Below are 12,859 nucleotides of genomic sequence, written 5' to 3' on the forward strand. Positions count from 1 at the left end.
GAGTCTGACGATGATATAATACGTACAAAGAAATTTTTGGCAACTTCGTCACGTTTTTCCAGACACAATACTATCACTTACTTTTATCACATTTTTTCCTCGATTCGATATCCTAGAATTTTTCATACGTTGTTTTTCTTTTCCTCGTTTTTTCACTTCTCAAAGTCTTCTGCGTACATACGTATATATATATATATATATATATATTAGGATTATACAAACTTCTTCATGTGAGTATATTTTTTTGGTGACCATGCCTGTAAACTTTTCTTACATATCCGGCCTCCTTCGACTTTTTCTCTTTTCCCCGCGAAAACTTTCGAATTTCATATTTATTCGTCGCTACGGGGTTGCGAAAAAAAAAAAGAAAAAAAAAATTCGATAACCAGTCAGGCATTTCTCTCGCAAACTTCGGTATTACAATGAAAAAAAATACATCTGTTTCAAAATAATTTTTACTGCTAATCAATTACTTAGTGAGATGTAATTGCGGCCAAGCTGCCTCTCGGAATTAGTCTAATTGTAAGCAAAATTGTGCGCGTCGTATTATCTCTACGGATATGAATGTTCACGATGGCTCATCGTAAAAGAAATTTTAATTACACTAAGAACTTTTAATTTCTTACAAATGTAAACATCGCTGTGGTAACCGTACAACAAGTACAATTATCACTACGCATCATAATTAGTGAAACACGTGAATAATGCTTGCATTTAGATTCGCAGAAATTGAAAATTTTGATCCTTGGGCTTGGCTGCAAGCTCGTATAATTTCTGAATTCGTAAAAGCTCGATCAAACCTGTTGCATTGCACGAATAGGAGCGAGATGCAGAATTCGCGGGCTTGTAATTCGTGTGTGATGTATAGATATAATATACAGAAATAGTGGACCTCGTTTAACCGGCACTGGTTGACCACGTGGTCGATCGATCGGTATACACGTATCGTTATTAATGATAAACGCGCGGCGTGATACTGGCGATAAAATTGTATTTTATCTAATTTGTCCGATTGATAAATACAACGATTCAAGATTTACATCATGTACACTCGTTTATTAATTCATGCCTCCGAGAATTTGATCGAGAGGCGACGCGTGATCAACATGGATCGAATTGCACGCGTGTTTCTCTGCCTCGTGATTATAACGACATTTAAAGCGAGTGCCAGAGAGGATCCAAGACTCTGCATCAAGGATGGCTGCCTAATCGGATTGACGGAAATTTCGCGTCTCGGTAGAGAGTATTACTCCTTTCTCGGTATCCCTTTCGCCAAACCACCGGTTGACAATCTCAGATTCAAGGTTTGTGTTTTTTCACTTTCGAGTTTCGATTTCAGTCATGCTTTCAAACATTCGCAAACTGCCGCGCGTTATTGCTCGGAATTAGACTTTTATGTACAATTGTCAATCAGATTTTCTCTAATTATACGCCGAAAAGCAGGATTAAATTGTCCTGTTTTAAAAATAACTTTTCGTAATTAATGGTTTAATTATTTTACATGCGAAAGTCGGATGCCACATAAGTTATCCATTATTACTGAAAGCTTACAACACGTGTGATTAGAAGAAAAAAATTAATTTTGCAAAGCGACTATCGATCCGAAACACAGAATTGTTTTTATTCCCACAACTGTGAATAATGTCAAATGATATTTGGAGCTCTGATTTCATGGCCCTGTTATAAAATCTTGTGAATTGTGAATCTGTTTGATAACGCAGTCAATCTGGCAGAGATAAGCTGAGGCCAAAGTATCGTCAAACGATCTGAGATCTCGAGTGATGGGATCGATCGTGTTGACACATGTAAGACGCTTCGATTGATAAGTGCGACCGTAATGAATATTATGTTGCTCAAACTCATTCGAGCGGCGGATTTAAGCCCGTTTTATGAGACCATTTTGACCCTTTCGGAGAAAGGGGTCAGGAGTTTTAGAAAATTTTTGTACCCTTGAAGTTTATCCTTGACCAACAAACGCGCAAATATTTGAAGAGAAACAGAAGCATACGGAGAAATAAATTCGAATTACCATATAAATACGTAAAAAAATTTCCCGTCGTTTCGCAGCCACCGGAAAAACCGGAGCCTTGGGATACTCTGGAGGCCAAACGGGATGGAAAAATTTGTCCACAGTCAATAATCTATAGGAGACCAAACGATCCGGAATCCAGCGAGGACTGCTTGTATTTGAACGTCTATTCGCCCAAGGTGGGTCTGTTTACTGATTAATATGCACGTGGAATTCTGAAGTCCATTGATATTCCCATGTCCTGAAAATGAAGACTAATCATTTCGATAAAAAAAAATTTACCAACCGCAGATTCCTGCCGGAGAATCAAAGACAGGCGAAGCCCTTCCAGTAATGGTCATCTTTCACTCGGGAGGATTTCAGTACTGGTCTGGTACCAGGGATCACTTTCCTGGAAATTATCTACTGGACCATGACGTCGTCGTCGTTTCTGCCAATTATCGTCTCAACGTCTTTGGTGAGCCCGTTAAAGAACATGTACCCGTCTTGACGTTTCAAGGAGCTCGATTTCACCATCAAAGAATTGATAACTCCGGCGATTTGAGCCTAGCTTTAAGTCGTTCGGCACGTACCGCAATACGGATTCGCGCAGGTTCCACGTTTAAACAAACGGTGATACCATAGATTCTCTTTATTTACATTCGGCGTAGCTTTGATCTCAGATTGAAATTTGCGAAACAACAGTCTCGGAAAATTCCGATGCCGTGTTTAATTAATCCGGTTTCGCGCAGGGCCAGTTTTAATGAAAGGGTTCCTCTTTGTCATAAACTCGCGTGCGCAACGCCCCGATATAGTTTTTCAAAAATAAAGAAACGGCGTCGAAATTGCGTTTTTTTTTTTTTCTCTTTTGTACAGAGAAATCTTGTCTGCGACATATCCCACGTTTAAGGTTATACAAATACGAATTTCGACCCCCACAGGTTTCCTCAGTACAGAGGACGAAGTCTCGCCGGGAAATTACGGGCTCAAGGATCAACGACGGGTCCTGGAATGGATCCAGGAAAACATCGCAGCCTTCGGAGGCGATCCGATGACTGTTACAATCCAGGGTCAAGACGCGGGGGCAGCTTCGGTGCATTTTCACATGATGAGCTCTTCGTCGAGGGGTGAGCAGCTTCGAATTAACGTTAATTCGTTTTACGCGCCAGTTGTGCTTCAAGATGTCGCGAAAGTTGTTAGGGGTGAGAACTGAGAGAAGGGCGCGGAAAGCGATCCTTCGGGCAAAATTAGCGCCTCGCGTTGTTGGCCTCGTAAACTTTCAACGAAATTCTTGTTATTAATTCGCCTCTGTAAAGTGACTGTAGGCGTGCCAAGCGAATTAGTCGCTCCACGGTGTAAAGCCATGATTGATCGCTGAAGCGCGTTTGGAGTACCTTATTTTATTTTTCCTCGGCAATAAGACCATGGGAGGGTGGATGAAACGAAATTGAGGAACACTGGCAGGCGTGGAGAACTGTGTTAAACAATTTTTTCGGTCAATTTGAAATAGATAGAACGTTCAGAGGAAGATTGACATCAAGTGGTATCAGATTGATGTCAGACATGACGCAGCTGTTTGATGTCAAATTACGTAGCTCGTAGAAGTCCACGTACTCCATTACTCCCCCAAAGCGAATCCAACGTCTTCACCGAATCTCTGATTTCACCGATTCTAGGCCTCTTTCACCGCGCCATTGCTCAATCTGGAAGTGCCTTGGCTCCTTGGGCATTATCGCTACCGGGCGAAGCTCGTGAGCATGCAAATTACCTCGGCAAGCACATGAAATGTTCCAGAGAGAATTCCTCGGTGCTTGTCAACTGTCTGCGGCTTCAATCAGTCGAGGACTTGATCGAGGCGGATCCGATATTCTTTGTAAGTTCAAGCATCTCTGCAGTTTTTGTCTTCTGATCCGAAAGATTCATTCCCTGATTACCAACAAAATCCCTCCTGACGCTGAGCCGCTCTTTCCTCCTGTTCCATTTCCTCTCTTGACGTGCGGCTGAGTATGGTCGATGCTTTTTCTTATCTTCGTTTCCAATTCACTTTCAGGTGTGGCACATCGACCCTCTGATACCCTGGAAGCCGGCGGTGGAACCGGAACACGAAGGCGCCTTCCTGACCCAAACACCCAAGCAGCTGTTGGAGAGTGGAGATTTTATTGACGTGCCTTTTCTCACCGGTGTCACTTCTCACGAAGGCCTCTTCAGAGCTGCGGGTAGACATCAGCTAAGCGACAACAAGTGGAAGAGATGTTTTTACGCAGAATATTCGTTTCAGGGATCATAAACTACGACCCTACTTTGGTGAACTGGAACGCCCTTCCCATCAGGTCCTACACGTCAGCGTTGAATCTTTATCACCTTCCAATCGAGGAGCTGAAAGACGCCATCACGAGACTGAGAGACTTCTACTTCAAGTCCGACAATGTGAAGATCGAGCATGAGGAACAGTTCGTAAACGTGAGTTTGATACGGTTTCATATTCTGTTTATTACAACTGTGTCAAAAGAATATTTGAGGACCTTAAATAAATTTTGAAATCATTTTTGTAGAGCGTTCAATTCCATGCAAAAATACGTTCTGGTCTTATCAGTAAATTGATCCGTTGATGAGTTATAAAATTGCGAGGTTTGAAAAAAAAAATTACCGTGTTATTTAAATGCGAAATAAAAAATCGCGACGAGGCACCTTCAATTATTAATAAGATCTGAAATTTTACGACAGCATTTTTTTTTCCTCGTTTCGAACAATATTTTCGTTTTGAATTCTGAAAAAATATATTCGATTTTTTTATACTGTCTGTGTTTGTACTTGAAAGGTCGAAGCAATTAGAGGGAAAGGTAAACAAGTATTATATCACAAGTATACTTGTATTATTAATTCCGAAGACTAGCGACTCTCGCAATCAGTTTTATACTAATCGAAAGATTCATTCTTTCCCGCAGATGTTCTCCGATCGATACTTCTTTCACCCAATGGCCAAGGCTCTCGAATTACAGCGACGACACCAGGAAAGTCCAATTTTTGCCTATCGCTTCGGTACCGAGAATCCGGGCGTCACTTTCGCGAGATATTTTTCCTTCTTGTCGGAGGATGACACCGAGTACAAAGGATTGTGTCACGGGGACGAGATGATCTACCTTTACCCTCTGGAGAAAACGTTCTTCAAGGAATTCGCCCACACCGATGAGGGGAGTGCGATGATCGACAGAACTTTAGAGCTGTGGATAACCTTCGCCATTCACGGGTATTCTCACAGATTTTCCAACCCTCGTTACGGCGGTTATATTCCTTTTCTTTCACCGTATTCATCAATATTCAAACAATACGAATTAAGCCTGTACGCAAAATTGAAGCGCAACGTCTTAAATCTGGAAGCATTCCGTGAAACTTGCCACTAGACGCCGTCGGATAGGCAACCGAGGTTACAATTTGTATTTAGAAAACAGCCGTGATTGCCTATTTTCTGGCGTTGAACGGTGAATCTCACGGAAAACTTCCGGTTCATGGAGATTAGAGAGGTCGCCGCGTGTCGGCGAGAAGTTTTGATCCGAAGATGATCTAAAGATCAAAGCCACGCCTGAGTTTTGGAGTATCAGCACCGCGGGCTGTACCAACTCGGTTGATTAACTTTGTAATTACCGTCGTCGAGGCCATAACGCGAATAATGCGATCCGCATCACGCCGGCTTATTCCGTTGTTATACTTGCACACAGTAATCCAACTCCGGAAGGTTACGACGTAGCTTGGAATCCCGTCAAGTCCGAGGACATCGAATACCTATCGATCAACGGACCGAAAGATCTAAAAATGGATCACAAGTTTTACAACGAGCGACTCGCACTCTGGGAGGAACTTAATCTTGAACGGGAAATACCCGAGGATGCAGATTTCCTTCTTCACGACGAGCTGTGAATTTTTTTCCTGCCGCACACCGAGTTCTTATACAGAGATTGCATCGTTTAATTAATTCATCACGCAGATACGGTCGCCGAGTTGGCGATAATTTTGCGTGTGTCAGAATCAGAGCGAAAGTCAATTATGCGACTGTATGAATTTCCTCCTTCTGTATCTCATCACAAAAAATTAAGCATGTTATCAAAGATAACGTTAATCGATACGTTGATCCCCTTCGCCTGCAGGTGTTGAATGTGTACTTAGAAAAATTTAAATAACATTCCTCCGTGTTTTCTTCAGTATATCTTATAGCAATCTTCGTTTTCTATCACGAAGAATCGAATTCTGTTGGTGAAAATATTTTTTTACATTTTACACGTATTTCTAAAATATAAAATGCGGAGGAGAATTTAATTCTGATCAATAAAGTTGTGGTCGTATTATTCAAAGGTGTAACTGTTATCGGGTTTCACGATGCAGGACTCAATTTATCGCTTGGTTTACTGCCACTGCGGAGGGGTTTCTTTTAACTCGACGGGTTCATTGTTGCATTTGGAAATTTGATACAATTGTTGGATAGCACGGATCGATGGTGGTTTAATTTTTCAGAACGAGGGGAAAAGTAAACTGTCGTGAGATATTGATGTAGTTTTTCTATACAATTATTGAATACAATACTCTCTGGTGATTTATGTAATATATGCAAAGTTTTATAAAGTGAGCTTCTGTTTGGAGATTAGGTGGTTTTTTATAATCCTTGACTTTCCACAGATCATTTAATGTTATCAGTTGATTAGGTTATTCTTCACCGATTCGATTGGTCAAGGAATAATAGAATGAATATTCAATTGCTATAACAGTAACTATAATACATATATTTTTTTCATCATTATTGTCTGTTGGAATACGAGTATATTCTATTTACAATTCTCTATCTAGAAGAAACGCCAAGAAAGTAAATGACAAAATCGAATAAATAATCATTATACAGCTAGTTTACTTTGGATGCGATGAATTTGTACTGGTAAATAATCCAAACACTGCATGTGCGCGAAGATGATTAGCACGGATTCATCCTTTGGGGGTTTAAGATTCAAAATTCCGGTCTATTACCATAACATATATATGTATAAGCGATTTAGATAACGAATAATTGTCCGCACCTTGAATGGGCCTACAATTTACGTTTTGAAACAAAATCTTTCCCGAAACAACGCGGGGAGTATTTGGAATATCGATAATATGAAGAGAAGCTGCGTCGCGAAGTTGATCGTAGAAGCACCTGAAATTCACAAGTCAAGAAAATCCGAGTTGTCACCAAATCGATCAATCATAACTTACTCAAAACGAGGAAGATCGCATTTCAAATAGAATTACCGTTTTCACTGTATCGGACACAGTCGAGGGAATCCTCGGTGGTCATGTAATTGTTTGCACAGGTACAGATTCCTGCGAAAAAGATAAGATAACGTAATTAGAGCACAACGTCCGTCGTTCCCCTTAAAACGAGAAACCAAGGAAACTTATTGCTTAATTACCATCGACGCAATCGACGCTGGTTACCTCCGACGAATTCGAATCCTTGTGAGTCCGCGTAACGCACTGTTGATGACTAGTGCAAGACCCGCTCAGCTCTGAAACAATACGTACCGAGAACAGCATGAGACTTGATAATTTCTACGCGAAATACGGAAGTGTGCTTCAAAAGTTTTCCAACAATTTGCAAAGAACGCGCGAGCGTCCAAGTCTTGTATCAACCAAATTTATAGATATTGTGAACGAAATGAGGGCGTGGCTAATTGTAAACAATATGGCGGCGAGAACTGGCCCACCATAAAATTGCTTTACTGTTAGATCAATCACGCGAATAAGAAAGCACAGAAAACTCAGTGCAAGCTGTGAAACTTTAGTTATTTCACAAGGAATCGATACATCTAAAAAAATACGATTAAAGAAGTCTTTTAAAACTAAATACGGCGCACTCGGAGTAACGCATTATTCTGACACCAGATGTCGCAGCAGCATAATTTCATCCCCAATTCTGAAACTCGCGATGTAGATCGACTCACCGACGCTCTTCATGCAGACGGGTCCTCGCTGATGGTAGTTCGTTTCGCACGCGCAACTGCCCTCTCTGCATTCCGAGTGGCTCACGTACTCCTGGCACTGAGAGTCTTCGTCGCAAGGTTCACCGACGGTATTCGCAACCTTCAAACACCGCTTTTGATCCCCCGATATTACGTGGTCAACCCGACACCGACAGACGTCGTAACACTTGGAGTTCATCGTCACGCATTCCTCGTCGACGGTGCATTCATCCCCCAAAACTGAGACGAAAGTATACACATTAGGGTGTCCTTGAGAAGATCATTTTTCAATTTCGTCCGGTTCACCCTCCGGATGGGCTTCGAATAATTGATAAATAATTCCCTCATTTTTTCACATTCTTATCGCAACTCTAATCCGTGCCCCCAATAAGGTGGATTCCGTTCAACCCTTTCAGAGGCACGTCAAATCTACCGAAAGGATTTAGATGAAATTTGCGACAGGTGAGTTTTCGAGGTCGCTGATTGCGAATCTGAACTCAAAATTTGAAAATTCAAAATGGTAGATTCAAATTCAGCGTCGTACTCACTCGAACTCCTTATGCACCGGGTTCCGTTCTCGTTCGGATGATGCTGGAACGGACAAGTGCAGATCCCGGTCACACAGTAGCTCGGCGAACCCTCTATATGACAGTTATCCGTCACTTGGCAGATCTGACCGATACCTGGAATGTTCGATCTTGTGATCACATACACGAACGAGAAATTTTCAAGAGCTTCGACACTCGACCGAAAGGCGCAAGGATAATAAATCGTCGTCAGATCGTGAACCATAACGCAGTGGATCCCGTTTAAAACGGCGACCGTTTTCCTCCTCCGTAACGGTCGATCCAATCGACTTGGAATTCTTTATACTTATGAGTATAATACGGTTAGCTGTTATACCTTACATCTGCGCTGGTTCCTCTAAGCCAGCTTTTGCCGCGACCACGCGGTCTTCCTAATACTTATACGTTGCAGGTATTATACCTGCCTTTCAACGCTTTACCTGTTTCACCAATACACTCACAGGCTGCGGTGTCTCTCTTATACCCGCACCAGGAAATGCAGGAGAGTCAAATCACCGACATCTCGAATCATCAGTCACGGTCTGTGGAGCCTTGAAGAGGCCTCCGTGAGAGCACCGTTTTCAATATACCTTGTTCCTATTCTGTCTCAATCACTCGGATTCATCAGCTAAGCCCAAGTCAAGTTTCCAACGTCTGCACTCACGTTTCGTCTCGAAACATCGTCCCCCCTGGAAGTGGGAAGCCTCGGAACAGCCACAAACTCCGTCCCGGCACTCCGCCTGAGCGGCGAACGTCACCTGGCACTGCATGTCTATGATACAGGGGTCCCCGAGCTTGGTGGCGACTGAGGAATGAAAAAAAAACAAAAAACAAACCTCATTCGGTAATTCCGAATGCATTGTACCAATGCGCGTGAATCCGTGCCAACAGACTAGTTTCAGAAATTTATAGCAGCGGTAACCGGATCGGATCGGACCTTTAACCGTGCCACGGGGTTCTCCGACACCGCGCAGCTTATTGTTGGATGAGGATATAAATAAAACTCGATTCGTGTATTGCAAGATGGTGCGGGCTGCTCGCCGAGGCAGGCTTGGCCATCTACAATGTTTTTCATTCTTTGTTTACGCAGTTGGTGTATCATGCTCAAAAAAGGGAAGCATATTTCACAACGTCACACCCGGTATATCCTCACAAACACAATGCTCCTCGCACCGCATGCTTGTATATCGGTGAGGCAAATTCGTCGTGCACGAGTCCTCGACCGGAACGAAACCAGCAAGATACTTCCACTTATGTTATCTCGCCGCACGTTCAACGAGTCCAAAATACAATGGATCAGCGATATCCTAATTAGGTTCAGACCGTATCCGCCTCGGCGCGAGTTGATAACGCGATGTGACGATAATCTCGAGCTAATTGATGGACCGGGTCAAAGTGAAGAGCGAAAGAAATCGAACCGAGTGGTCACGCGTTGTAAAAATAATCCACAGCTGAGATATCACTGGGTCAGATAAGTTTGTAAATTTTCACGTATACCGATATTATACTCACTCGCCAGACACTGTGCGTGAGTTCTGTTCCTGTCGACGAAGTAGCCCTCCTTGCATTGGCAGGTCTCCTGTGACAGGCAGTAAGCGTTCTCCACGCAGTCACTGTCATAATGACAGGCAGCCAGAGTCTCTGGAATCATGGGAAAAAAGATGAAATCAACCGTCAACAATCTAACGCACGAATTTCGAGCACACGACTTATATTCCAATCCGCATCTGCCCGCGTAACAGGATTGTTCAAATACTCGGCGTGTTTAGCGCATAACGAAACCAATCGATTCGCGCCGCTCGTTTCGCAACGACAAATTTTTATCAACAATACCGATGCTCGTCGCGACGGTACGTCGATAAATAACCGCGAAAATTCGTTTACTCGGAAATCGTCAAAGCAGCCGGATGGAGAAGCGGAGTTAATTGTTCCAATTTTCGTTACCAAGGTCCGCAACAGCGATCCCGCCCGTTAACGCGGGAAAATTTGAATAACTGCGTCGCGGCGCCGCGGTGAGAATTGGCGCGCGGTTACGTAACACGCTCCGTCACACACGAAATCGGCCGTATAATTACGCCCGTTTGTTAATCGTCTGTACACAGACGGGGAATAACTACCGCTATTTACACTGGTTAATTACAAGTTACGTGAAGATTACGACGATGATGTACCCACTCGGTTTTTGCTCTCCCAAATTCCTCTCCGTCAGCGAGGCAGGCTGCATCGATACGCAGACAACGGCGTTAAACGAGCGTGCGAAAATCACGTTTATTATTGTTATTATTATTATCGATTCGGTACTCCGAGGTCTCGTCATTAGGCACTATTCGGCACTACTCGCGTTTCTTCGTCTCGTTATATTTTCTCCTTACGTACAATGTGATATTTCGTTTTCGCGGTGGCGAAAATCGTTCCCGAATCACAGCAACGAGATACACGATCTCTGGCCAAGTGCGCCGAATTTCGTTGTGAGCCAGACGCGGGCCAGACGCGCACGTTCGAAACTGCGGGGCCCGAAGCGGTTCAGTTTCACTTCGGGTCAGACGACGCGAGCGGCTAGCGTGGGCCTAATCCGAGGCGGTAAGAAACTCGGGGCCCTACAAATCCGGTCGAGTAAGTTATAGGAGGACCCGATTTTGGGACCGCTTAGGCGTTTCCCATGCTCGCGAGCGGCGCAGTATCATCGTTGAGGTCACGCCGTGACTGGTGTACCGGGGCTTTCTATTCACGCGGTGTATACTCCGACCCGAGGATACCAACGACGAACGTTTTTCACACGCCTTCGGGCCAACTCGAAAATCGTACTGCGAACTCACGTCTGTCGAGAATATGCGCGTGGTGCCGAGTCGCGCAGACGACTGAACCAAGCCGTACTAATACCAGTTGAAAAACTACGAGGACTGCCGGCGACCAGACGGGGGTTCCGGTCAGCCGACCGGGACGATGCATTTCCGGGATCTTCTTCGCCTCCCCGCTTCGCAACCCCTCGAAAAAGGTTTCCCCAATTTTCTGCGAAAACGTTTTTCACTTATTTACGGGGGGGAAACAGGCCTGGGACAACGTTTTTTTCAGTGGTTTTCATGATTTTTTTTTTTTTTTCTTGACAACAAAGGAATGTATGTAATTTATTGAAACTTTGAGGTAAGATTTTACACATTGAGAGAAATTAAGCTTGTAGCTGTTACCGGAAAGTCTAGTATATGTTACTATTCTTTCTCATTACGATCGCTGTTGCTATATTTTCTTGCAAGTGTTGCGAAAATTTAATGTTTGTGCAACAATAAATTGATGTTAAAGCCTTGTTTAACTAAAAAATTAGAGTAAACCGAACAAACCGATTTTGCGTTGCAATTACCAAAAAAGGATCGACGATAGCGCAAAATGGTTACGTGTTTCACTGAATTTTTCTAGTTACTGTAACAAATGAAATTTTTCTCAGTGTACATATATTCAAATAAGTATCATCATTTTTGTCTAAGTATTTCCTCGAAAAATATGTAACACATCATTAGCTGTTTATGTACATTCTGGAGGCCACAGTTTTTATCTGAAATAAATAGATTTTAAAATTTACTTTAAAGACATGTGTTGCTTCTATGTGAACCTGAAACTTCTCACCAAAAAAATAAAAAAATTGCATTTTTTCGAGGTGTTTAAACAAAAGAGCGTAATTCTTTAGTACTATTTTGAACCTTTTTTTACAATAAAGAGATACTTTAAACAATGATGTTACTCCGAATTTAGGTTCATATAAAAAAAAGACGTGTCCTCAGGGTGAATTTGAAACCCTATTGATTTCAGATGAAAACTGTGGCTTCCAGAATCTACACAGTCCGATGGTGACCTCCGATGAGTGACAACTGATATCTTCCACATTTCCCGAGGAAATGCTTTTAAAAAAATTACCATATTCATTTCAATACACGTATAAAATATTACCTCAAAGTTTCATTAAATCATGCACATTCCTTTCTTGGCAAAAAAATTGATGAAAATCACTTTGAAAAAACCGTAGTCCTGAACCTATTTCCCCCCTAAATCATGGAATCTTTTTCACTCCCATAATCTGCATCTCGTTCGATTTCACTGCACTACAAAATGTAATTATTGGTACGTATGCGTGCGTATGCACCGTGTACTTTTCGCGGCTTTGCGCTAATCGGACTATAAAAGCCACGAATCTGGTTAGCGTCGAGACGTGAGTGACGCCATGCTTCCAGGGTACGTTCGTGATACCTCAATTATGTGCACCTTATCTACTTACGCTTTTTATCTTATCGCTTCCCGTCACCGGGCTATTC

The 12,859-nt window shown here is 42.7% G+C and overlaps 2 protein-coding genes across 2 annotated transcripts; one reads left to right on the forward strand and one right to left on the reverse strand.

Moving 5' to 3' along the window:
• The first annotated feature begins 1,041 nt into the window (after positions 1-1,041).
• Positions 1,042-6,639, forward strand: LOC107219999 (juvenile hormone esterase). Its single transcript, XM_015658382.2, has 9 exons — positions 1,042-1,304; positions 2,068-2,208; positions 2,321-2,486; positions 2,950-3,135; positions 3,685-3,881; positions 4,059-4,224; positions 4,287-4,468; positions 4,954-5,255; positions 5,725-6,639. Exons 1-9 carry the CDS (start codon positions 1,107-1,109, stop codon positions 5,921-5,923), a joined length of 1,737 nt encoding a protein of 578 aa, XP_015513868.2. The 5' UTR covers positions 1,042-1,106; the 3' UTR covers positions 5,924-6,639.
• Positions 6,640-6,759: 120 nt separating this feature from the next.
• On the reverse strand, positions 6,760-12,771 carry LOC107220028 (prion-like-(Q/N-rich) domain-bearing protein 25). The gene is made up of 9 exons (XM_046744477.1): positions 12,691-12,771; positions 11,375-11,567; positions 10,071-10,199; positions 9,223-9,363; positions 8,541-8,675; positions 7,975-8,232; positions 7,444-7,539; positions 7,283-7,354; positions 6,760-7,187 (listed from the first exon to the last, which is right to left on the reverse strand). The coding sequence occupies exons 2-9, from the start codon at positions 11,505-11,507 to the stop codon at positions 7,087-7,089; spliced, it is 1,065 nt and encodes a 354-aa protein (XP_046600433.1). The 5' UTR covers positions 11,508-11,567; positions 12,691-12,771; the 3' UTR covers positions 6,760-7,086.
• Between the last annotated feature and the right edge of the window lie 88 nt (positions 12,772-12,859).

This window comes from Neodiprion lecontei, chromosome 6 (genome assembly GCF_021901455.1).
Source record: "Neodiprion lecontei isolate iyNeoLeco1 chromosome 6, iyNeoLeco1.1, whole genome shotgun sequence".
Lineage (NCBI taxonomy): Eukaryota > Metazoa > Arthropoda > Insecta > Hymenoptera > Diprionidae > Neodiprion > Neodiprion lecontei.